The sequence below is a fragment of the Leuciscus leuciscus genome, assembly GCF_965113295.1.
Source record: "Leuciscus leuciscus genome assembly, chromosome: 19".
In the NCBI taxonomy this organism is placed as follows: domain Eukaryota; kingdom Metazoa; phylum Chordata; class Actinopteri; order Cypriniformes; family Leuciscidae; genus Leuciscus; species Leuciscus leuciscus.
The window spans coordinates 33,240,058-33,264,825 of record NC_138743.1 but is presented as its reverse complement, the minus strand read 5'-3'; the positions used below and the strand labels follow the sequence as shown (position 1 = coordinate 33,264,825).

At 42.7% G+C, this 24,768-nt stretch overlaps 5 protein-coding genes and 1 long non-coding RNA gene across 6 annotated transcripts in view; 5 read left to right on the top strand and 1 right to left on the bottom strand.

Moving 5' to 3' along the window:
* Nucleotides 1-24,768, bottom strand: part of LOC309482595 — a 475,034-nt gene that overhangs the window by 252,328 nt on the left and 197,938 nt on the right. The window lies entirely within an intron of this gene.
* Nucleotides 3,530-4,367, top strand: LOC309482808 (zona pellucida sperm-binding protein 1-like). The gene is made up of 3 exons (XM_082148350.1): nucleotides 3,530-3,607; nucleotides 3,686-3,843; nucleotides 3,920-4,367. The coding sequence occupies exons 1-3, from the start codon at nucleotides 3,543-3,545 to the stop codon at nucleotides 4,114-4,116; spliced, it is 420 nt and encodes a 139-aa protein (XP_082004476.1). The 5' UTR covers nucleotides 3,530-3,542; the 3' UTR covers nucleotides 4,117-4,367.
* Nucleotides 8,250-9,087, top strand: LOC309482807 (zona pellucida sperm-binding protein 1-like). Its single transcript, XM_082148349.1, has 3 exons — nucleotides 8,250-8,327; nucleotides 8,406-8,563; nucleotides 8,640-9,087. Exons 1-3 carry the CDS (start codon nucleotides 8,263-8,265, stop codon nucleotides 8,834-8,836), a joined length of 420 nt encoding a protein of 139 aa, XP_082004475.1. The 5' UTR covers nucleotides 8,250-8,262; the 3' UTR covers nucleotides 8,837-9,087.
* LOC309482444 (zona pellucida sperm-binding protein 1-like) lies at nucleotides 12,970-13,807 on the top strand. The gene is made up of 3 exons (XM_082147788.1): nucleotides 12,970-13,047; nucleotides 13,126-13,283; nucleotides 13,360-13,807. The coding sequence occupies exons 1-3, from the start codon at nucleotides 12,983-12,985 to the stop codon at nucleotides 13,554-13,556; spliced, it is 420 nt and encodes a 139-aa protein (XP_082003914.1). The 5' UTR covers nucleotides 12,970-12,982; the 3' UTR covers nucleotides 13,557-13,807.
* LOC309482443 (zona pellucida sperm-binding protein 1-like) lies at nucleotides 17,678-18,515 on the top strand. Its single transcript, XM_082147787.1, has 3 exons — nucleotides 17,678-17,755; nucleotides 17,834-17,991; nucleotides 18,068-18,515. The coding sequence occupies exons 1-3, from the start codon at nucleotides 17,691-17,693 to the stop codon at nucleotides 18,262-18,264; spliced, it is 420 nt and encodes a 139-aa protein (XP_082003913.1). The 5' UTR covers nucleotides 17,678-17,690; the 3' UTR covers nucleotides 18,265-18,515.
* Nucleotides 22,386-23,223, top strand: LOC309482968 (zona pellucida sperm-binding protein 1-like). Its single transcript, XM_082148558.1, has 3 exons — nucleotides 22,386-22,463; nucleotides 22,542-22,699; nucleotides 22,776-23,223. The coding sequence occupies exons 1-3, from the start codon at nucleotides 22,399-22,401 to the stop codon at nucleotides 22,970-22,972; spliced, it is 420 nt and encodes a 139-aa protein (XP_082004684.1). The 5' UTR covers nucleotides 22,386-22,398; the 3' UTR covers nucleotides 22,973-23,223.

Here is a 24,768-nt window from a genome sequence, read left to right as displayed (position 1 = left end):
AGACCATCTCTAGTGGGCAAACTGTGGTGTCTAGTGGACAAGTTATCCTGGTCAAGTGAATTTATGTGTTTTAATAAACTTCATGAAACTCAACATGTTTCTCTTTGGTATTCATTTCTGTCTGGAGTTGGCTGTTTCATGACTTCTCAGTTTGACTTCTGCACTACTGATACTTTTTCTTTTGTGCATTGAGATTCTTGACTCGAACTAAACAAGCCAAATCTGCCTAAGCCATCTAACGTTACTATTTGCTCAGTTCTAGTTGTTAACTTGGGGCCCCTGTTCATGTTTCACACATCAAATTAAGGTTTTTAGCTTCTGTTTGTTTGAGGCTTTACATATGACTTTATGGTTGGACTAGCATAACTGCATATATTGATGCCCAAACCCCTCTGAGGTCACTCGTTGGCTTTTTGTAATGCTTTTTTACAGTCACGCAAGTATGAATCATTTCTTGGGATAAAGGATTGGTTGATACTGAATTTATTTCAGGCTAGTCCCAGGAATGTAGACTGCTTTCATTTTAAGCATTAATCCCTTAACTGTTGTATCCCAACAAGGTAGCTGTCCAAGGCCTTGTTTACACCTGGTACTAAGAAGCATTTTTGTAAATCGGATCACAAGTGGACTGTGGTAAATGAAGGTGTAAAAAAAGGGACAAATTATTTAATTTTGAGCTTGTCTATTTTTGGCCACTTCCAGAGGTAGTCCAACACTTTCGACCAGATTGCTTTCATAGAGTAGATGCTCATGTGGTTGAATGTGTTCGAACAGCCACAAAACGGTGTACTCTACCGCCTACTGACCTAGTACGTAAACATTTTAAGAAGTGCGCTAGCAGGTGTGATTTAAACTTTCTTAAAATATACAGGCCTGTTGCCATGGGAAAACTATGATGTGTTTCAAAGAAAAAAAACCAATCCAGAATAGCTAAAACATCTAATATAAAAAAAGGCTGAATTCAGAATGGCAGAAATAGTACTAGCATACTATTCTGTTAATCGCGCCATTTTCGCCACAGTAAACAATGAATGGCTACTGTAGAACGCAAAAGCCGAATCCCGGACATTTCGGGCGATCTCGAAATCCCGGGCAGACTCGTCACGGAGACTCACGATAAAACAGCGTCTTTTAAGTTTTGAGTCAACTAGTAGCCTAGCCTAGTTGTTTAACTGCGCTCTCTTACCGGTAGGCGTGGCTTGGGAGTGGCCTCATAGGGCAGCGAAGCAAGTGCATTCTGGGAGTTGTTGTCTTTCATCCACATGAGCCAAAAATACATTTTCTGGCTTTTCTCAGTCTAGAAAGCTCCAAATTCAAAAATAATTTCACATTTCTACTACATAAATGACCCATTTTAAATACACATTCATCGTTCTACAGGTAAAGTATCCCTAAAAACTTTCTTAAAATATACAGGCCTGTTGCCATAAGAAAACTATGATGTGTTTCAAAGAAAAAAAACAATCCAGAATAGCTAAAACATCTAATATAAAAAAGGCTGAATTCAGAATGGCAGAAATAGTACTAGCATACTATTCTGAATTCAGCTCAATGTGGTTTTATGTACGTTTAAAAGGGAAAACTTGACTTTTAAGGTTACATTAATCCGGATACATCTGAAAATGGCGTTTTCCTTTATAAACGCTCTCTGTCCACACTACCGGTTTCGGACGTCTCAGTGTGGATGAGAAACTTTTGAAAAACGCCTGAAAACGCTAAATTCACCTTTACTGCGCATGCGTAAAACCCCACAAAAGATCACTGATATGATTCAGATGGAAAGATAAATAATGAAGTTATCGCGCAATTCTTCTGACAGGATCATCTTATTTAGTAAAATATCTCACCATTCACTGATGTGGTCCAGGTCGCACGCAGTCACCATATGTTTGGTCTAAAACGCAATGGCTCTCATGTATTGCCGCAGGACATCAAATGTGAGTAAATTCTGTCATCTTTGCATGACTGTGATATGAAGAGTGTGCAATGTAGAATATTTTTAGCAACAGTGTGAAAGTGAATAGCACATAACAGGCACAATACTGGTATAAACATGAATATCTATTGGTACAATATGTGTCACATGACTAAATTTACGTCATCGTTTTTAAATACCACCGGTTTCACAGTCCACACTACAACGTGAAAATGGCAGAGACAAAAAATATACGTTTTCAAACAAAAACGTATTAGTGTGGACATGGCCTAAGAAACAATAGAATCACCAAGTTGCATAAACTCCCACTCGTGCAAGTCTGGAGAATCATGACTGTTAATGAAGAGGGAGGGATTATCATTAATTAGCCAAAGTCTGTAGAGTACAAAAAGACCAAAGGGCAGCACCTCAACAATGTGACTAGCTGTTGAACAATGGCAGGAAGTTGGGGTGCTGTTCAGTTTCTGGCACTTTGTGTTTGGTTCTGTGCGTTTAGTCATGCTGTTCCGAAGTGGAGTGATCTGCCCCTGAATCCTGATGCGCTGATGTTCCAGCAAACTGACCAGCGGTTTCAAAAGCCATTTCAACAGCAAGCTAGTCAACAGTTTCCTCAGCAGGTTCAACCACAAGCTAGTCAACAGTTTCCTCAGCAGGTTCAAAAGCCAGTTCAACAGCAAGCTAGTCAACAGTTTCCTCAGCAGGTTCAACAGCAAACTAGTCAATGGTTTCCTCAGAAGGTTCAAAAGCCAGTTCAACAGCAAGCTAGTCAACGGTTTTCTCAGAAGGTTCAAAAGCCAGTTCAACAGCAAGCTAGTCAACAGTTTCCTCAGCAGGTTCAACAGCAAGCTAGTCAATGGTTTCCTCAGAAGGTTCAAAAGCCAGTTCAACAGCAAGCTAGTCAACAGTTTCCTCAGCAGGTTCAACAGCAAGCTAGTCAATGGTTTCCTCAGAAGGTTCAAAAGCCAGTTCAACAGCAAGCTAGTCAACAGTTTCCTCAGCAGGTTCAACAGCAAGCTAGTCAACCGTTTCCTCAGTCAGTTCAACAGCAAGCTAGTCAACAGTTTCCTCAGCAGTTTCAGCCTAAGCAGCCAGTGGCACAGGCAGAGCCCCTTGACAAATGTACGGTAGCTGATTATGAGCAGATTCAATGTGGACCACCTGGTATCAGTGGTGCTGAGTGTGCTGCTATCAACTGCTGCTTTAATGGACAGCAGTGTTACTATGGGAAGGCAGGTAAGAGTGTAGAGTCAATGTAGAGGCATTCATGTTAAACTGATCCTCAGCAATAACCTGCTCTTGTAACTTGTTCCAGTGACTGTCCAGTGTATAAGAGATGGTCAGTTTGTGGTAGTGGTGGCTAGAGATGTTACGCTGCCTCGATTGAGCCTGGATTCAGTCCGTCTCCTGGGTGGAAGTGATCCAGCTTGCAGTCCTGTGGGATCCACACCTTTCTTTGCTATATACCAGTTCCCTGTCACTGCATGTGGCACAAGCATGATGGCGAGTAGCTGCTTGTGGTTTTGTTCTGCATGGCTTAGAATGGATTGGATGCTAACAATGTTACTATTTGCAGGAGGACAGTGGATATGTGGTGTATGAAAACAGAATGACCTCCTCATATGAAGTGGGTATTGGACCACTTGGTTCCATTACAAGGGACAGCCATTTTGAGTAAGTGATGTATGCTTTATCATAAATGTGAATCATTGACAAATGCAAATCCAAACAAGCTCACTGTTTGTTGTCCAGGCTTCTCTTCCAGTGTAGGTACTCTGGTACCTCTGTGGAAGCTCTGGTTGTGGAGGTCAACACCGTTCCTCCACCTCCACCAGTAGCTGCTCCTGGACCCCTCAGGGTGGAGCTTAGACTGGCAAATGGTCAATGTGTCACCAAAGGCTGTGCAGAAGGTAAGTGTCTGTCCCAAGTATGCCTAAAGCCTCTTTAAAACTCCAGTTTCTAGTTAAACGCTGTATTCTTCCTCAGGGGACGAGGCGTACACGTCCTACTACAGTGATGCTGATTATCCAGTTACAAAAGTCCTGCGGGAGCCTGTGTATGTTGAGGTGCACATTTTGGAGAGGACCGACCCCAACATTGTCCTGATGCTGGGACGTTGCTGGGCGACATCAACCCCCAGTCCACTCAGTCTACCCCAATGGGATCTTCTGGTTGATGGGTGAGTAAGGCCAGTCTTTATCCATCTAGTGTGCTGTAAGGCATTTCTGACTGCCTCTTTGCCTTTCAGATGCCCTTACCAGGATGATCGTTACCTGACCACATTGGTTCCAGTGGCTGGATCATCTGGTCTTCAGTTCCCGACCCACTACAAGCGCTTTGTTGTGAAGATGTTCACATTTGTAGATCCAGCATCACTGGCTCCTCTGCAGGAAACAGTATGCTCTGCAGCCTTACCTCAACCCTTAATATTAGTGCTTTTACAGTGAATTCTATGGCTTAACCCTTTCCCCCCCCTCTGTTAGATCTTCATCCACTGTAGTACAGCGGTGTGCCATCCCTCCTCTGGCTCCTGTGCGCAAAGTTGCACTAGGAAAAGTGAGTGCTTGCTGTAAGTTGACTTCAGGAACTGAGAATTGTATTTAAATGCCCCTCATGCTTCTACCACTTCTTACAGGAAGAGACGTGCACGTCAAGACCATCTCTAGTGGGCAAACTGTGGTGTCTAGTGGACAAGTTATCCTGGTCAAGTGAATTTATGTGTTTTAATAAACTTCATGAAACTCAACATGTTTCTCTTTGGTATTTCATTTCTGTCTGGAGTTGGCTGTTTCATGACTTCTCAGTTTGACTTCTGCACTACTGATACTTTTTCTTTTGTGCATTGAGATTCTTGACTCGAACTAAACAAGCCAAATCTGCCTAAGCCATCTAACGTTACTATTTGCTCAGTTCTAGTTGTTAACTTGGGGCCCCTGTTCATGTTTCACACATCAAATTAAGGTTTTTAGCTTCTGTTTGTTTGAGGCTTTACATATGACTTTATGGTTGGACTAGCATAACTGCATATATTGATGCCCAAACCCCTCTGAGGTCACTCGTTGGCTTTTTGTAATGCTTTTTTACAGTCACGCAAGTATGAATCATTTCTTGGGATAAAGGATTGGTTGATACTGAATTTATTTCAGGCTAGTCCCAGGAATGTAGACTGCTTTCATTTTAAGCATTAATCCCTTAACTGTTGTATCCCAACAAGGTAGCTGTCCAAGGCCTTGTTTACACCTGGTACTAAGAAGCATTTTTGTAAATCGGATCACAAGTGGACTGTGGTAAATGAAGGTGTAAAAAAAGGGACAAATTATTTAATAATTTTGAGCTTGTCTATTTTTGGCCACTTCCAGAGGTAGTCCAACACTTTCGACCAGATTGCTTTCATAGAGTAGATGCTCATGTGGTTGAATGTGTTCGAACAGCCACAAAACGGTGTACTCTACCGCCTACTGACCTAGTACGTAAACATTTTAAGAAGTGCGCTAGCAGGTGTGATTTAAACTTTCTTAAAATATACAGGCCTGTTGCCATGGGAAAACTATGATGTGTTTCAAAGAAAAAAAACCAATCCAGAATAGCTTAAACATCTAATATAAAAAAAGGCTGAATTCAGAATGGCAGAAATAGTACTAGCATACTATTCTGTTAATCGCGCCATTTTCGCCACAGTAAACAATGAATGGCTACTGTAGAACGCAAAAGCCGAATCCCGGACATTTTGGGCGATCTCGAAATCCCGGGCAGACTCGTCACGGAGACTCACGATAAAACAGCGTCTTTTAAGTTTTGAGTCAACTAGTAGCCTAGCCTAGTTGTTTAACTGCGCTCTCTTACCGGTAGGCGTGGCTTGGGAGTGGCCTCATAGGGCAGCGAAGCAAGTGCATTCTGGGAGTTGTTGTCTTTCATCCACATGAGCCAAAAATACATTTTCTGGCTTTTCTCAGTCTAGAAAGCTCCAAATTCAAAAATAATTTCACATTTCTACTACATAAATGACCCATTTTAAATACACATTCATCGTTCTAGAGGTAAAGTATCCCTAAAAACTTTCTTAAAATATACAGGCCTGTTGCCATAAGAAAACTATGATGTGTTTCAAAGAAAAAAAACAATCCAGAATAGCTAAAACATCTAATATAAAAAAGGCTGAATTCAGAATGGCAGAAATAGTACTAGCATACTATTCTGAATTCAGCTCAATGTGGTTTTATGTACGTTTAAAAGGGACAACTTGACTTTTAAGGTTACATTAATCCGGATACATCTGAAAATGGCGTTTTCCTTTATAAACGCTCTCCGTCCACACTACCGTTTTCATGCGTTTTCGGACGTCTCAGTGTGGATGAGAAACTTTTGAAAAACGCCTGAAAACGCTAAATTCACCTTTACTGCGCATGCGTAAAACCCCACAAAAGATCACTGATATGATTCAGATGGAAAGATAAATAATGAAGTTATCGCGCAATTCTTCTGACAGGATCATCTTATTTAGTAAAATATCTCACCATTCACTGATGTGGTCCAGGTCGCACGCAGTCACCATATGTTTGGTCTAAAACGCAATGGCTCTCATGTATTGCCGCAGGACATCAAATGTGAGTAAATTCTGTCATCTTTGCATGACTGTGATATGAAGAGTGTGCAATGTAGAATATTTTTAGCAACAGTGTGAAAGTGAATAGCACATAACAGGCACAATACTGGTATAAACATGAATATCTATTGGTACAATATGTGTCACATGACTAAATTTACGTCATCGTTTTTAAATACCACCGGTTTCACAGTCCACACTACAACGTGAAAATGGCAGAGACAAAAAATATACGTTTTCAAACAAAAACGTATTAGTGTGGACATGGCCTAAGAAACAATAGAATCACCAAGTTGCATAAACTCCCACTCGTGCAAGTCTGGAGAATCATGACTGTTAATGAAGAGGGAGGGATTATCATTAATTAGCCAAAGTCTGTAGAGTACAAAAAGACCAAAGGGCAGCACCTCAACAATGTGACTAGCTGTTGAACAATGGCAGGAAGTTGGGGTGCTGTTCAGTTTCTGGCACTTTGTGTTTGGTTCTGTGCGTTTAGTCATGCTGTTCCGAAGTGGAGTGATCTGCCCCTGAATCCTGATGCGCTGATGTTCCAGCAAACTGACCAGCGGTTTCAAAAGCCATTTCAACAGCAAGCTAGTCAACAGTTTCCTCAGCAGGTTCAACCACAAGCTAGTCAACAGTTTCCTCAGCAGGTTCAAAAGCCAGTTCAACAGCAAGCTAGTCAACAGTTTCCTCAGCAGGTTCAACAGCAAACTAGTCAATGGTTTCCTCAGAAGGTTCAAAAGCCAGTTCAACAGCAAGCTAGTCAACGGTTTTCTCAGAAGGTTCAAAAGCCAGTTCAACAGCAAGCTAGTCAACAGTTTCCTCAGCAGGTTCAACAGCAAGCTAGTCAATGGTTTCCTCCGAAGGTTCAAAAGCCAGTTCAACAGCAAGCTAGTCAACAGTTTCCTCAGCAGGTTCAACAGCAAGCTAGTCAATGGTTTCCTCCGAAGGTTCAAAAGCCAGTTCAACAGCAAGCTAGTCAACAGTTTCCTCAGCAGGTTCAACAGCAAGCTAGTCAATGGTTTCCTCAGAAGGTTCAAAAGCCAGTTCAACAGCAAGCTAGTCAACAGTTTCCTCAGCAGGTTCAACAGCAAGCTAGTCAACCGTTTCCTCAGTCAGTTCAACAGCAGGCTAGTCAACCGTTTCCTCAGTCAGTTCAACAGCAAGCTAGTCAACAGTTTCCTCAGCAGTTTCAGCCTAAGCAGCCAGTGGCACAGGCAGAGCCCCTTGACAAATGTACGGTAGCTGATTATGAGCAGATTCAATGTGGACCACCTGGTATCAGTGGTGCTGAGTGTGCTGCTATCAACTGCTGCTTTAATGGACAGCAGTGTTACTATGGGAAGGCAGGTAAGAGTGTAGAGTCAATGTAGAGGCATTCATGTTAAACTGATCCTCAGCAATAACCTGCTCTTGTAACTTGTTCCAGTGACTGTCCAGTGTATAAGAGATGGTCAGTTTGTGGTAGTGGTGGCTAGAGATGTTACGCTGCCTCGATTGAGCCTGGATTCAGTCCGTCTCCTGGGTGGAAGTGATCCAGCTTGCAGTCCTGTGGGATCCACACCTTTCTTTGCTATATACCAGTTCCCTGTCACTGCATGTGGCACAAGCATGATGGCGAGTAGCTGCTTGTGGTTTTGTTCTGCATGGCTTAGAATGGATTGGATGCTAACAATGTTACTATTTGCAGGAGGACAGTGGATATGTGGTGTATGAAAACAGAATGACCTCCTCATATGAAGTGGGTATTGGACCACTTGGTTCCATTACAAGGGACAGCCATTTTGAGTAAGTGATGTATGCTTTATCATAAATGTGAATCATTGACAAATGCAAATCCAAACAAGCTCACTGTTTGTTGTCCAGGCTTCTCTTCCAGTGTAGGTACTCTGGTACCTCTGTGGAAGCTCTGGTTGTGGAGGTCAACACCGTTCCTCCACCTCCACCAGTAGCTGCTCCTGGACCCCTCAGGGTGGAGCTTAGACTGGCAAATGGTCAATGTGTCACCAAAGGCTGTGCAGAAGGTAAGTGTCTGTCCCAAGTATGCCTAAAGCCTCTTTAAAACTCCAGTTTCTAGTTAAACGCTGTATTCTTCCTCAGGGGACGAGGCGTACACGTCCTACTACAGTGATGCTGATTATCCAGTTACAAAAGTCCTGCGGGAGCCTGTGTATGTTGAGGTGCACATTTTGGAGAGGACCGACCCCAACATTGTCCTGATGCTGGGACGTTGCTGGGCGACATCAACCCCCAGTCCACTCAGTCTACCCCAATGGGATCTTCTGGTTGATGGGTGAGTAAGGCCAGTCTTTATCCATCTAGTGTGCTGTAAGGCATTTCTGACTGCCTCTTTGCCTTTCAGATGCCCTTACCAGGATGATCGTTACCTGACCACATTGGTTCCAGTGGCTGGATCATCTGGTCTTCAGTTCCCGACCCACTACAAGCGCTTTGTTGTGAAGATGTTCACATTTGTAGATCCAGCATCACTGGCTCCTCTGCAGGAAACAGTATGCTCTGCAGCCTTACCTCAACCCTTAATATTAGTGCTTTTACAGTGAATTCTATGGCTTAACCCTTTCCCCCCCCTCTGTTAGATCTTCATCCACTGTAGTACAGCGGTGTGCCATCCCTCCTCTGGCTCCTGTGCGCAAAGTTGCACTAGGAAAAGTGAGTGCTTGCTGTAAGTTGACTTCAGGAACTGAGAATTGTATTTAAATGCCCCTCATGCTTCTACCACTTCTTACAGGAAGAGACGTGCACGTCAAGACCATCTCTAGTGGGCAAACTGTGGTGTCTAGTGGACAAGTTATCCTGGTCAAGTGAATTTATGTGTTTTAATAAACTTCATGAAACTCAACATGTTTCTCTTTGGTATTTCATTTCTGTCTGGAGTTGGCTGTTTCATGACTTCTCAGTTTGACTTCTGCACTACTGATACTTTTTCTTTTGTGCATTGAGATTCTTGACTCGAACTAAACAAGCCAAATCTGCCTAAGCCATCTAACGTTACTATTTGCTCAGTTCTAGTTGTTAACTTGGGGCCCCTGTTCATGTTTCACACATCAAATTAAGGTTTTTAGCTTCTGTTTGTTTGAGGCTTTACATATGACTTTATGGTTGGACTAGCATAACTGCATATATTGATGCCCAAACCCCTCTGAGGTCACTCGTTGGCTTTTTGTAATGCTTTTTTACAGTCACGCAAGTATGAATCATTTCTTGGGATAAAGGATTGGTTGATACTGAATTTATTTCAGGCTAGTCCCAGGAATGTAGACTGCTTTCATTTTAAGCATTAATCCCTTAACTGTTGTATCCCAACAAGGTAGCTGTCCAAGGCCTTGTTTACACCTGGTACTAAGAAGCATTTTTGTAAATCGGATCACAAGTGGACTGTGGTAAATGAAGGTGTAAAAAAAGGGACAAATTATTTAATAATTTTGAGCTTGTCTATTTTTGGCCACTTCCAGAGGTAGTCCAACACTTTCGACCAGATTGCTTTCATAGAGTAGATGCTCATGTGGTTGAATGTGTTCGAACAGCCACAAAACGGTGTACTCTACCGCCTACTGACCTAGTACGTAAACATTTTAAGAAGTGCGCTAGCAGGTGTGATTTAAACTTTCTTAAAATATACAGGCCTGTTGCCATGGGAAAACTATGATGTGTTTCAAAGAAAAAAAACCAATCCAGAATAGCTTAAACATCTAATATAAAAAAAGGCTGAATTCAGAATGGCAGAAATAGTACTAGCATACTATTCTGTTAATCGCGCCATTTTCGCCACAGTAAACAATGAATGGCTACTGTAGAACGCAAAAGCCGAATCCCGGACATTTTGGGCGATCTCGAAATCCCGGGCAGACTCGTCACGGAGACTCACGATAAAACAGCGTCTTTTAAGTTTTGAGTCAACTAGTAGCCTAGCCTAGTTGTTTAACTGCGCTCTCTTACCGGTAGGCGTGGCTTGGGAGTGGCCTCATAGGGCAGCGAAGCAAGTGCATTCTGGGAGTTGTTGTCTTTCATCCACATGAGCCAAAAATACATTTTCTGGCTTTTCTCAGTCTAGAAAGCTCCAAATTCAAAAATAATTTCACATTTCTACTACATAAATGACCCATTTTAAATACACATTCATCGTTCTAGAGGTAAAGTATCCCTAAAAACTTTCTTAAAATATACAGGCCTGTTGCCATAAGAAAACTATGATGTGTTTCAAAGAAAAAAAACAATCCAGAATAGCTAAAACATCTAATATAAAAAAGGCTGAATTCAGAATGGCAGAAATAGTACTAGCATACTATTCTGAATTCAGCTCAATGTGGTTTTATGTACGTTTAAAAGGGACAACTTGACTTTTAAGGTTACATTAATCCGGATACATCTGAAAATGGCGTTTTCCTTTATAAACGCTCTCCGTCCACACTACCGTTTTCATGCGTTTTCGGACGTCTCAGTGTGGATGAGAAACTTTTGAAAAACGCCTGAAAACGCTAAATTCACCTTTACTGCGCATGCGTAAAACCCCACAAAAGATCACTGATATGATTCAGATGGAAAGATAAATAATGAAGTTATCGCGCAATTCTTCTGACAGGATCATCTTATTTAGTAAAATATCTCACCATTCACTGATGTGGTCCAGGTCGCACGCAGTCACCATATGTTTGGTCTAAAACGCAATGGCTCTCATGTATTGCCGCAGGACATCAAATGTGAGTAAATTCTGTCATCTTTGCATGACTGTGATATGAAGAGTGTGCAATGTAGAATATTTTTAGCAACAGTGTGAAAGTGAATAGCACATAACAGGCACAATACTGGTATAAACATGAATATCTATTGGTACAATATGTGTCACATGACTAAATTTACGTCATCGTTTTTAAATACCACCGGTTTCACAGTCCACACTACAACGTGAAAATGGCAGAGACAAAAAATATACGTTTTCAAACAAAAACGTATTAGTGTGGACATGGCCTAAGAAACAATAGAATCACCAAGTTGCATAAACTCCCACTCGTGCAAGTCTGGAGAATCATGACTGTTAATGAAGAGGGAGGGATTATCATTAATTAGCCAAAGTCTGTAGAGTACAAAAAGACCAAAGGGCAGCACCTCAACAATGTGACTAGCTGTTGAACAATGGCAGGAAGTTGGGGTGCTGTTCAGTTTCTGGCACTTTGTGTTTGGTTCTGTGCGTTTAGTCATGCTGTTCCGAAGTGGAGTGATCTGCCCCTGAATCCTGATGCGCTGATGTTCCAGCAAACTGACCAGCGGTTTCAAAAGCCATTTCAACAGCAAGCTAGTCAACAGTTTCCTCAGCAGGTTCAACCACAAGCTAGTCAACAGTTTCCTCAGCAGGTTCAAAAGCCAGTTCAACAGCAAGCTAGTCAACAGTTTCCTCAGCAGGTTCAACAGCAAACTAGTCAATGGTTTCCTCAGAAGGTTCAAAAGCCAGTTCAACAGCAAGCTAGTCAACGGTTTTCTCAGAAGGTTCAAAAGCCAGTTCAACAGCAAGCTAGTCAACAGTTTCCTCAGCAGGTTCAACAGCAAGCTAGTCAATGGTTTCCTCCGAAGGTTCAAAAGCCAGTTCAACAGCAAGCTAGTCAACAGTTTCCTCAGCAGGTTCAACAGCAAGCTAGTCAATGGTTTCCTCCGAAGGTTCAAAAGCCAGTTCAACAGCAAGCTAGTCAACAGTTTCCTCAGCAGGTTCAACAGCAAGCTAGTCAATGGTTTCCTCAGAAGGTTCAAAAGCCAGTTCAACAGCAAGCTAGTCAACAGTTTCCTCAGCAGGTTCAACAGCAAGCTAGTCAACCGTTTCCTCAGTCAGTTCAACAGCAGGCTAGTCAACCGTTTCCTCAGTCAGTTCAACAGCAAGCTAGTCAACAGTTTCCTCAGCAGTTTCAGCCTAAGCAGCCAGTGGCACAGGCAGAGCCCCTTGACAAATGTACGGTAGCTGATTATGAGCAGATTCAATGTGGACCACCTGGTATCAGTGGTGCTGAGTGTGCTGCTATCAACTGCTGCTTTAATGGACAGCAGTGTTACTATGGGAAGGCAGGTAAGAGTGTAGAGTCAATGTAGAGGCATTCATGTTAAACTGATCCTCAGCAATAACCTGCTCTTGTAACTTGTTCCAGTGACTGTCCAGTGTATAAGAGATGGTCAGTTTGTGGTAGTGGTGGCTAGAGATGTTACGCTGCCTCGATTGAGCCTGGATTCAGTCCGTCTCCTGGGTGGAAGTGATCCAGCTTGCAGTCCTGTGGGATCCACACCTTTCTTTGCTATATACCAGTTCCCTGTCACTGCATGTGGCACAAGCATGATGGCGAGTAGCTGCTTGTGGTTTTGTTCTGCATGGCTTAGAATGGATTGGATGCTAACAATGTTACTATTTGCAGGAGGACAGTGGATATGTGGTGTATGAAAACAGAATGACCTCCTCATATGAAGTGGGTATTGGACCACTTGGTTCCATTACAAGGGACAGCCATTTTGAGTAAGTGATGTATGCTTTATCATAAATGTGAATCATTGACAAATGCAAATCCAAACAAGCTCACTGTTTGTTGTCCAGGCTTCTCTTCCAGTGTAGGTACTCTGGTACCTCTGTGGAAGCTCTGGTTGTGGAGGTCAACACCGTTCCTCCACCTCCACCAGTAGCTGCTCCTGGACCCCTCAGGGTGGAGCTTAGACTGGCAAATGGTCAATGTGTCACCAAAGGCTGTGCAGAAGGTAAGTGTCTGTCCCAAGTATGCCTAAAGCCTCTTTAAAACTCCAGTTTCTAGTTAAACGCTGTATTCTTCCTCAGGGGACGAGGCGTACACGTCCTACTACAGTGATGCTGATTATCCAGTTACAAAAGTCCTGCGGGAGCCTGTGTATGTTGAGGTGCACATTTTGGAGAGGACCGACCCCAACATTGTCCTGATGCTGGGACGTTGCTGGGCGACATCAACCCCCAGTCCACTCAGTCTACCCCAATGGGATCTTCTGGTTGATGGGTGAGTAAGGCCAGTCTTTATCCATCTAGTGTGCTGTAAGGCATTTCTGACTGCCTCTTTGCCTTTCAGATGCCCTTACCAGGATGATCGTTACCTGACCACATTGGTTCCAGTGGCTGGATCATCTGGTCTTCAGTTCCCGACCCACTACAAGCGCTTTGTTGTGAAGATGTTCACATTTGTAGATCCAGCATCACTGGCTCCTCTGCAGGAAACAGTATGCTCTGCAGCCTTACCTCAACCCTTAATATTAGTGCTTTTACAGTGAATTCTATGGCTTAACCCTTTCCCCCCCTCTGTTAGATCTTCATCCACTGTAGTACAGCGGTGTGCCATCCCTCCTCTGGCTCCTGTGCGCAAAGTTGCACTAGGAAAAGTGAGTGCTTGCTGTAAGTTGACTTCAGGAACTGAGAATTGTATTTAAATGCCCCTCATGCTTCTACCACTTCTTACAGGAAGAGACGTGCACGTCAAGACCATCTCTAGTGGGCAAACTGTGGTGTCTAGTGGACAAGTTATCCTGGTCAAGTGAATTTATGTGTTTTAATAAACTTCATGAAACTCAACATGTTTCTCTTTGGTATTCATTTCTGTCTGGAGTTGGCTGTTTCATGACTTCTCAGTTTGACTTCTGCACTACTGATACTTTTTCTTTTGTGCATTGAGATTCTTGACTCGAACTAAACAAGCCAAATCTGCCTAAGCCATCTAACGTTACTATTTGCTCAGTTCTAGTTGTTAACTTGGGGCCCCTGTTCATGTTTCACACATCAAATTAAGGTTTTTAGCTTCTGTTTGTTTGAGGCTTTACATATGACTTTATGGTTGGACTAGCATAACTGCATATATTGATGCCCAAACCCCTCTGAGGTCACTCGTTGGCTTTTTGTAATGCTTTTTTACAGTCACGCAAGTATGAATCATTTCTTGGGATAAAGGATTGGTTGATACTGAATTTATTTCAGGCTAGTCCCAGGAATGTAGACTGCTTTCATTTTAAGCATTAATCCCTTAACTGTTGTATCCCAACAAGGTAGCTGTCCAAGGCCTTGTTTACACCTGGTACTAAGAAGCATTTTTGTAAATCGGATCACAAGTGGACTGTGGTAAATGAAGGTGTAAAAAAAGGGACAAATTATTTAATAATTTTGAGCTTGTCTATTTTTGGCCACTTCCAGAGGTAGTCCAACACTTTCGACCAGATTGCTTTCATAGAGTAGATGCTCATGTGGTTGAATGTGTTCGAACAGCCACAAAACGGTGTACTCTACCGCCTACTGACCTAGTACGTAAACATTTTAAGAAGTGCGCTAGCAGGTGTGATTTAAACTTTCTTAAAATATACAGGCCTGTTGCCATGGGAAAACTATGATGTGTTTCAAAGAAAAAAAACCAATCCAGAATAGCTAAAACATCTAATATAAAAAAAGGCTGAATTCAGAATGGCAGAAATAGTACTAGCATACTATTCTGTTAATCGCGCCATTTTCGCCACAGTAAACAATGAATGGCTACTGTAGAACGCAAAAGCCGAATCCCGGACATTTTGGGCGATCTCGAAATCCCGGGCAGACTCGTCACGGAGACTCACGATAAAACAGCGTCTTTTAAGTTTTGAGTCAACTAGTAGCCTAGCCTAGTTGTTTAACTGCGCTCTCTTACCGGTAGGCGTGGCTTGGGAGTGGCCTCATAGGGCAGCGAAGCAAGTGCATTCTGGGAGTTGTTGTCTTTCATCCACATGAGCCAAAAATACATTTTCTGGCTTTTCTCAGTCTAGAAAGCTCCAAATTCAAAAATAATTTCACATTTCTACTACATAAATGACCCATTTTAAATACACATTCATCGTTCTACAGGTAAAGTATCCCTAAAAACTTTCTTAAAATATACAGGCCTGTTGCCATAAGAAAACTATGATGTGTTTCAAAGAAAAAAAACAATCCAGAATAGCTAAAACATCTAATATAAAAAAGGCTGAATTCAGAATGGCAGAAATAGTACTAGCATACTATTCTGAATTCAGCTCAATGTGGTTTTATGTACGTTTAAAAGGGAAAACTTGACTTTTAAGGTTACATTAATCCGGATACATCTGAAAATGGCGTTTTCCTTTATAAACGCTCTCTGTCCACACTACCGTTTTCGGACGTCTCAGTGTGGATGAGAAACTTTTGAAAAACGCCTGAAAACGCTAAATTCCCCTTTACTGCGCATGCGTAAAACCCCACAAAAGATCACTGATATGATTCAGATGGAAAGATAAATAATGAAGTTATCGCGCAATTCTTCTGACAGGATCATCTTATTTAGTAAAATATCTCACCATTCACTGATGTGGTCCAGGTCGCACGCAGTCACCATATGTTTGGTCTAAAACGCAATGGCTCTCATGTATTGCCGCAGGACATCAAATGTGAGTAAATTCTGTCATCTTTGCATGACTGTGATATGAAGAGTGTGCAATGTAGAATATTTTTAGCAACAGTGTGAAAGTGAATAGCACATAACAGGCACAATACTGGTATAAACATGAATATCTATTGGTACAATATGTGTCACATGACTAAATTTACGTCATCGTTTTTAAATACCACCGGTTTCACAGTCCACACTACAACGTGAAAATGGCAGAGACAAAAAATATACGTTTTCAAACAAAAACGTATTAGTGTGGACATGGCCTAAGAAACAATAGAATCACCAAGTTGCATAAACTCCCACTCGTGCAAGTCTGGAGAATCATGACTGTTAATGAAGAGGGAGGGATTATCATTAATTAGCCAAAGTCTGTAGAGTACAAAAAGACCAAAGGGCAGCACCTCAACAATGTGACTAGCTGTTGAACAATGGCAGGAAGTTGGGGTGCTGTTCAGTTTCTGGCACTTTGTGTTTGGTTCTGTGCGTTTAGTCATGCTGTTCCGAAGTGGAGTGATCTGCCCCTGAATCCTGATGCGCTGATGTTCCAGCAAACTGACCAGCGGTTTCAAAAGCCATTTCAACAGCAAGCTAGTCAACAGTTTCCTCAGCAGGTTCAACCACAAGCTAGTCAACAGTTTCCTCAGCAGGTTCAAAAGCCAGTTCAACAGCAAGCTAGTCAACAGTTTCCTCAGCAGGTTCAACAGCAAACTAGTCAATGGTTTCCTCAGAAGGTTCAAAAGCCAGTTCAACAGCAAGCTAGTCAATGGTTTTCTCAGAAGGTTCAAAAGCCAGTTCAACAGCAAGCTAGTCAACAGTTTCCTCAGCAGGTTCAACAGCAAGCTAGTCAATGGTTTCCTCCGAAGGTTCAAAAGCCAGTTCAACAGCAAGCTAGTCAACAGTTTCCTCAGCAGGTTCAACAGCAAGCTAGTCAATGGTTTCCTCCGAAGGTTCAAAAGCCAGTTCAACAGCAAGCTAGTCAACAGTTTCCTCAGCAGGTTCAACAGCAAGCTAGTCAATGGTTTCCTCAGAAGGTTCAAAAGCCAGTTCAACAGCAAGCTAGTCAACAGTTTCCTCAGCAGGTTCAACAGCAAGCTAGTCAACAGTTTCCTCAGTCAGTTCAACAGCAGGCTAGTCAACCGTTTCCTCAGTCAGTTCAACAGCAAGCTAGTCAACAGTTTCCTCAGCAGTTTCAGCCTAAGCAGCCAGTGGCACAGGCAGAGCCCCTTGACAAATGTACGGTAGCTGATTATGAGCAGATTCAATGTGGACCACCTGGTATCAGTGGTGCTGAGTGTGCTGCTATCAACTGCTGCTTTAATGGACAGCAGTGTTACTATGGGAAGGCAGGTAAGAGTGTAGAGTCAATGTAGAGGCATTCATGTTAAACTGATCCTCAGCAATAACCTGCTCTTGTAACTTGTTCCAGTGACTGTCCAGTGTATAAGAGATGGTCAGTTTGTGGTAGTGGTGGCTAGAGATGTTACGCTGCCTCGATTGAGCCTGGATTCAGTCCGTCTCCTGGGTGGAAGTGATCCAGCTTGCAGTCCTGTGGGATCCACACCTTTCTTTGCTATATACCAGTTCCCTGTCACTGCATGTGGCACAAGCATGATGGCGAGTAGCTGCTTGTGGTTTTGTTCTGCATGGCTTAGAATGGATTGGATGCTAACAATGTTACTATTTGCAGGAGGACAGTGGATATGTGGTGTATGAAAACAGAATGACCTCCTCATATGAAGTGGGTATTGGACCACTTGGTTCCATTACAAGGGACAGCCATTTTGAGTAAGTGATGTATGCTTTATCATAAATGTGAATCATTGACAAATGCAAATCCAAACAAGCTCACTGTTTGTTGTCCAGGCTTCTCTTCCAGTGTAGGTACTCTGGTACCTCTGTGGAAGCTCTGGTTGTGGAGGTCAACACCGTTCCTCCACCTCCACCAGTAGCTGCTCCTGGACCCCTCAGGGTGGAGCTTAGACTGGCAAATGGTCAATGTGTCACCAAAGGCTGTGCAGAAGGTAAGTGTCTGTCCCAAGTATGCCTAAAGCCTCTTTAAAACTCCAGTTTCTAGTTAAACGCTGTATTCTTCCTCAGGGGACGAGGCGTACACGTCCTACTACAGTGATGCTGATTATCCAGTTACAAAAGTCCTGCGGGAGCCTGTGTATGTTGAGGTGCACATTTTGGAGAGGACCGACCCCAACATTGTCCTGATGCTGGGACGTTGCTGGGCGACATCAACCCCCAGTCCACTCAGTCTACCCCAATGGGATCTTCTGGTTGATGGGTGAGTAAGGCCAGTCTTTATCCATCTAGTGTGCTGTAAGGCATTTCTGACTGCCTCTTTGCCTTTCAGATGCCCTTACCAGGATGATCGTTACCTGACCACATTGGTTCCAGTGGCTGGATCATCTGGTCTTCAGTTCCCGACCCACTACAAGCGCTTTGTTGTGAAGATGTTCACATTTGTAGATCCAGCATCACTGGCTCCTCTGCAGGAAACAGTATGCTCTGCAGCCTTACCTCAACCCTTAATATTAGTGCTTTTACAGTGAATTCTATGGCTTAACCCTTTCCCCCCCTCTGTTAGATCTTCATCCACTGTAGTACAGCGGTGTGCCATCCCTCCTCTGGCTCCTGTGCGCAAAGTTGCACTAGGAAAAGTGAGTGCTTGCTGTAAGTTGACTTCAGGAACTGAGAATTGTATTTAAATGCCCCTCATGCTTCTACCACTTCTTACAGGAAGAGACGTGCACGTCAAGACCATCTCTAGTGGGCAAACTGTGGTGTCTAGTGGACAAGTTATCCTGGTCAAGTGAATTTATGTGTTTTAATAAACTTCATGAAACTCAACATGTTTCTCTTTGGTATTCATTTCTGTCTGGAGTTGGCTGTTTCATGACTTCTCAGTTTGACTTCTGCACTACTGATACTTTTTCTTTTGTGCATTGAGATTCTTGACTCGAACTAAACAAGCCAAATCTGCCTAAGCCATCTAACGTTACTATTTGCTCAGTTCTAGTTGTTAACTTGGGGCCCCTGTTCATGTTTCACACATCAAATTAAGGTTTTTAGCTTCTGTTTGTTTGAGGCTTTACATATGACTTTATGGTTGGACTAGCATAACTGCATATATTGATGCCCAAACCCCTCTGAGGTCACTCGTTGGCTTTTTGTAATGCTTTTTTACAGTCACGCAAGTATGAATCATTTCTTGGGATAAAGGATTGGTTGATACTGAATTTATTTCAGGCTAGTCCCAGGAATGTAGACTGCTTTCATTTTAAGCATTAATCCCTTAACTGTTGTATCCCAACAAGGTAGCTGTCCAAGGCCTTGTTTACACCTGGTACTAAGAAGCATTTTTGTAAATCGGATCACAAGTGGACTGTGGTAAATGAAGGTGTAAAAAAAGGGACAAATTATTTAATAATTTTGAGCTTGTCTATTTTTGGCCACTTCCAGAGGTAGTCCAACACTTTCGACCAGATTGCTTTCATAGAGTAGATGCTCATGTGGTTGAATGTGTTCGAACAGCCACAAAACGGTGTACTCTACCGCCTACTGACCTAGTACGTAAACATTTTAAGAAGTGCGCTAGCAGGTGTGATTTAAACTTTCTTAAAATATACAGGCCTGTTGCCATGGGAAAACTATGATGTGTTTCAAAGAAAAAAAACCAATCCAGAATAGCTAAAACATCTAATATAAAAAAAGGCTGAATTCAGAATGGCAGAAATAGTACTAGCATACTATTCTGTTAATCGCGCCATTTTCGCCACAGTAAACAATGAATGGCTACTGTAGAACGCAAAAGCCGAATCCCGGACATTTTGGGCGATCTCGAAATCCCGGGCAGACTCGTCACGGAGACTCACGATAAAACAGCGTCTTTTAAGTTTTGAGTCAACTAGTAGCCTAGCCTAGTTGTTTAACTGCGCTCTCTTACCGGTAGGCGTGGCTTGGGAGTGGCCTCATAGGGCAGCGAAGCAAGTGCATTCTGGGAGTTGTTGTCTTTCATCCACATGAGCCAAAAATACATTTTCTGGCTTTTCTCAGTCTAGAAAGCTCCAAATTCAAAAATAATTTCACATTTCTACTACATAAATGACCCATTTTAAATACACATTCATCGTTCTACAGGTAAAGTATCCCTAAAAACTTTCTTAAAATATACAGGCCTGTTGCCATAAGAAAACTATGATGTGTTTCAAAGAAAAAAAACAATCCAGAATAGCTAAAACATCTAATATAAAAAAGGCTGAATTCAGAATGGCAGAAATAGTACTAGCATACTATTCTGAATTCAGCTCAATGTGGTTTTATGTACGTTTAAAAGGGAAAACTTGACTTTTAAGGTTACATTAATCCGGATACATCTGAAAATGGCGTTTTCCTTTATAAACGCTCTCTGTCCACACTACCGTTTTCGGACGTCTCAGTGTGGATGAGAAACTTTTGAAAAACGCCTGAAAACGCTAAATTCCCCTTTACTGCGCATGCGTAAAACCCCACAAAAGATCACTGATATGATTCAGATGGAAAGATAAATAATGAAGTTATCGCGCAATTCTTCTGACAGGATCATCTTATTTAGTAAAATATCTCACCATTCACTGATGTGGTCCAGGTCGCACGCAGTCACCATATGTTTGGTCTAAAACGCAATGGCTCTCATGTATTGCCGCAGGACATCAAATGTGAGTAAATTCTGTCATCTTTGCATGACTGTGATATGAAGAGTGTGCAATGTAGAATATTTTTAGCAACAGTGTGAAAGTGAATAGCACATAACAGGCACAATACTGGTATAAACATGAATATCTATTGGTACAATATGTGTCACATGACTAAATTTACGTCATCGTTTTTAAATACCACCGGTTTCACAGTCCACACTACAACGTGAAAATGGCAGAGACAAAAAATATACGTTTTCAAACAAAAACGTATTAGTGTGGACATGGCCTAAGAAACAATAGAATCACCAAGTTGCATAAACTCCCACTCGTGCAAGTCTGGAGAATCATGACTGTTAATGAAGAGGGAGGGATTATCATTAATTAGCCAAAGTCTGTAGAGTACAAAAAGACCAAAGGGCAGCACCTCAACAATGTGACTAGCTGTTGAACAATGGCAGGAAGTTGGGGTGCTGTTCAGTTTCTGGCACTTTGTGTTTGGTTCTGTGCGTTTAGTCATGCTGTTCCGAAGTGGAGTGATCTGCCCCTGAATCCTGATGCGCTGATGTTCCAGCAAACTGACCAGCGGTTTCAAAAGCCATTTCAACAGCAAGCTAGTCAACAGTTTCCTCAGCAGGTTCAACCACAAGCTAGTCAACAGTTTCCTCAGCAGGTTCAAAAGCCAGTTCAACAGCAAGCTAGTCAACAGTTTCCTCAGCAGGTTCAACAGCAAACTAGTCAATGGTTTCCTCAGAAGGTTCAAAAGCCAGTTCAACAGCAAGCTAGTCAATGGTTTTCTCAGAAGGTTCAAAAGCCAGTTCAACAGCAAGCTAGTCAACAGTTTCCTCAGCAGGTTCAACATCAAGCTAGTCAATGGTTTCCTCCGAAGGTTCAAAAGCCAGTTCAACAGCAAGCTAGTCAACAGTTTCCTCAGCAGGTTCAACAGCAAGCTAGTCAATGGTTTCCTCCGAAGGTTCAAAAGCCAGTTCAACAGCAAGCTAGTCAACAGTTTCCTCAGCAGGTTCAACAGCAAGCTAGTCAATGGTTTCCTCAGAAGGTTCAAAAGCCAGTTCAACAGCAAGCTAGTCAACAGTTTCCTCAGCAGGTTCAACAGCAAGCTAGTCAACAGTTTCCTCAGTCAGTTCAACAGCAGGCTAGTCAACCGTTTCCTCAGTCAGTTCAACAGCAAGCTAGTCAACAGTTTCCTCAGCAGTTTCAGCCTAAGCAGCCAGTGGCACAGGCAGAGCCCCTTGACAAATGTACGGTAGCTGATTATGAGCAGATTCAATGTGGACCACCTGGTATCAGTGGTGCTGAGTGTGCTGCTATCAACTGCTGCTTTAATGGACAGCAGTGTTACTATGGGAAGGCAGGTAAGAGTGTAGAGTCAATGTAGAGGCATTCATGTTAAACTGATCCTCAGCAATAACCTGCTCTTGTAACTTGTTCCAGTGACTGTCCAGTGTATAAGAGATGGTCAGTTTGTGGTAGTGGTGGCTAGAGATGTTACGCTGCCTCGATTGAGCCTGGATTCAGTCCGTCTCCTGGGTGGAAGTGATCCAGCTTGCAGTCCTGTGGGATCCACACCTTTCTTTGCTATATACCAGTTCCCTGTCACTGCATGTGGCACAAGCATGATGGCGAGTAGCTGCTTGTGGTTTTGTTCTGCATGGCTTAGAATGGATTGGATGCTAACAATGTTACTATTTGCAGGAGGACAGTGGATATGTGGTGTATGAAAACAGAATGACCTCCTCATATGAAGTGGGTATTGGACCACTTGGTTCCATTACAAGGGACAGCCATTTTGAGTAAGTGATGTATGCTTTATCATAAATGTGAATCATTGACAAATGCAAATCCAAACAAGCTCACTGTTTGTTGTCCAGGCTTCTCTTCCAGTGTAGGTACTCTGGTACCTCTGTGGAAGCTCTGGTTGTGGAGGTCAACACCGTTCCTCCACCTCCACCAGTAGCTGCTCCTGGACCCCTCAGGGTGGAGCTTAGACTGGCAAATGGTCAATGTGTCACCAAAGGCTGTGCAGAAGGTAAGTGTCTGTCCCAAGTATGCCTAAAGCCTCTTTAAAACTCCAGTTTCTAGTTAAACGCTGTATTCTTCCTCAGGGGACGAGGCGTACACGTCCTACTACAGTGATGCTGATTATCCAGTTACAAAAGTCCTGCGGGAGCCTGTGTATGTTGAGGTGCACATTTTGGAGAGGACCGACCCCAACATTGTCCTGATGCTGGGACGTTGCTGGGCGACATCAACCCCCAGTCCACTCAGTCTACCCCAATGGGATCTTCTGGTTGATGGGTGAGTAAGGCCAGTCTTTATCCATCTAGTGTGCTGTAAGGCATTTCTGACTGCCTCTTTGCCTTTCAGATGCCCTTACCAGGATGATCGTTACCTGACCACATTGGTTCCAGTGGCTGGATCATCTGGTCTTCAGTTCCCGACCCACTACAAGCGCTTTGTTGTGAAGATGTTCACATTTGTAGATCCAGCATCACTGGCTCCTCTGCAGGAAACAGTATGCTCTGCAGCCTTACCTCAACCCTTAATATTAGTGCTTTTACAGTGAATTCTATGGCTTAACCCTTTCCCCCCCTCTGTTAGATCTTCATCCACTGTAGTACAGCGGTGTGCCATCCCTCCTCTGGCTCCTGTGCGCAAAGTTGCACTAGGAAAAGTGAGTGCTTGCTGTAAGTTGACTTCAGGAACTGAGAATTGTATTTAAATGCCCCTCATGCTTCTACCACTTCTTACAGGAAGAGACGTGCACGTCAAGACCATCTCTAGTGGGCAAACTGTGGTGTCTAGTGGACAAGTTATCCTGGTCAAGTGAATTTATGTGTTTTAATAAACTTCATGAAACTCAACATGTTTCTCTTTGGTATTCATTTCTGTCTGGAGTTGGCTGTTTCATGACTTCTCAGTTTGACTTCTGCACTACTGATACTTTTTCTTTTGTGCATTGAGATTCTTGACTCGAACTAAACAAGCCAAATCTGCCTAAGCCATCTAACGTTACTATTTGCTCAGTTCTAGTTGTTAACTTGGGGCCCCTGTTCATGTTTCACACATCAAATTAAGGTTTTTAGCTTCTGTTTGTTTGAGGCTTTACATATGACTTTATGGTTGGACTAGCATAACTGCATATATTGATGCCCAAACCCCTCTGAGGTCACTCGTTGGCTTTTTGTAATGCTTTTTTACAGTCACGCAAGTATGAATCATTTCTTGGGATAAAGGATTGGTTGATACTGAATTTATTTCAGGCTAGTCCCAGGAATGTAGACTGCTTTCATTTTAAGCATTAATCCCTTAACTGTTGTATCCCAACAAGGTAGCTGTCCAAGGCCTTGTTTACACCTGGTACTAAGAAGCATTTTTGTAAATCGGATCACAAGTGGACTGTGGTAAATGAAGGTGTAAAAAAAGGGACAAATTATTTAATAATTTTGAGCTTGTCTATTTTTGGCCACTTCCAGAGGTAGTCCAACACTTTCGACCAGATTGCTTTCATAGAGTAGATGCTCATGTGGTTGAATGTGTTCGAACAGCCACAAAACGGTGTACTCTACCGCCTACTGACCTAGTACGTAAACATTTTAAGAAGTGCGCTAGCAGGTGTGATTTAAACTTTCTTAAAATATACAGGCCTGTTGCCATGGGAAAACTATGATGTGTTTCAAAGAAAAAAAACCAATCCAGAATAGCTAAAACATCTAATATAAAAAAAGGCTGAATTCAGAATGGCAGAAATAGTACTAGCATACTATTCTGTTAATCGCGCCATTTTCGCCACAGTAAACAATGAATGGCTACTGTAGAACGCAAAAGCCGAATCCCGGACATTTTGGGCGATCTCGAAATCCCGGGCAGACTCGTCACGGAGACTCACGATAAAACAGCGTCTTTTAAGTTTTGAGTCAACTAGTAGCCTAGCCTAGTTGTTTAACTGCGCTCTCTTACCGGTAGGCGTGGCTTGGGAGTGGCCTCATAGGGCAGCGAAGCAAGTGCATTCTGGGAGTTGTTGTCTTTCATCCACATGAGCCAAAAATACATTTTCTGGCTTTTCTCAGTCTAGAAAGCTCCAAATTCAAAAATAAT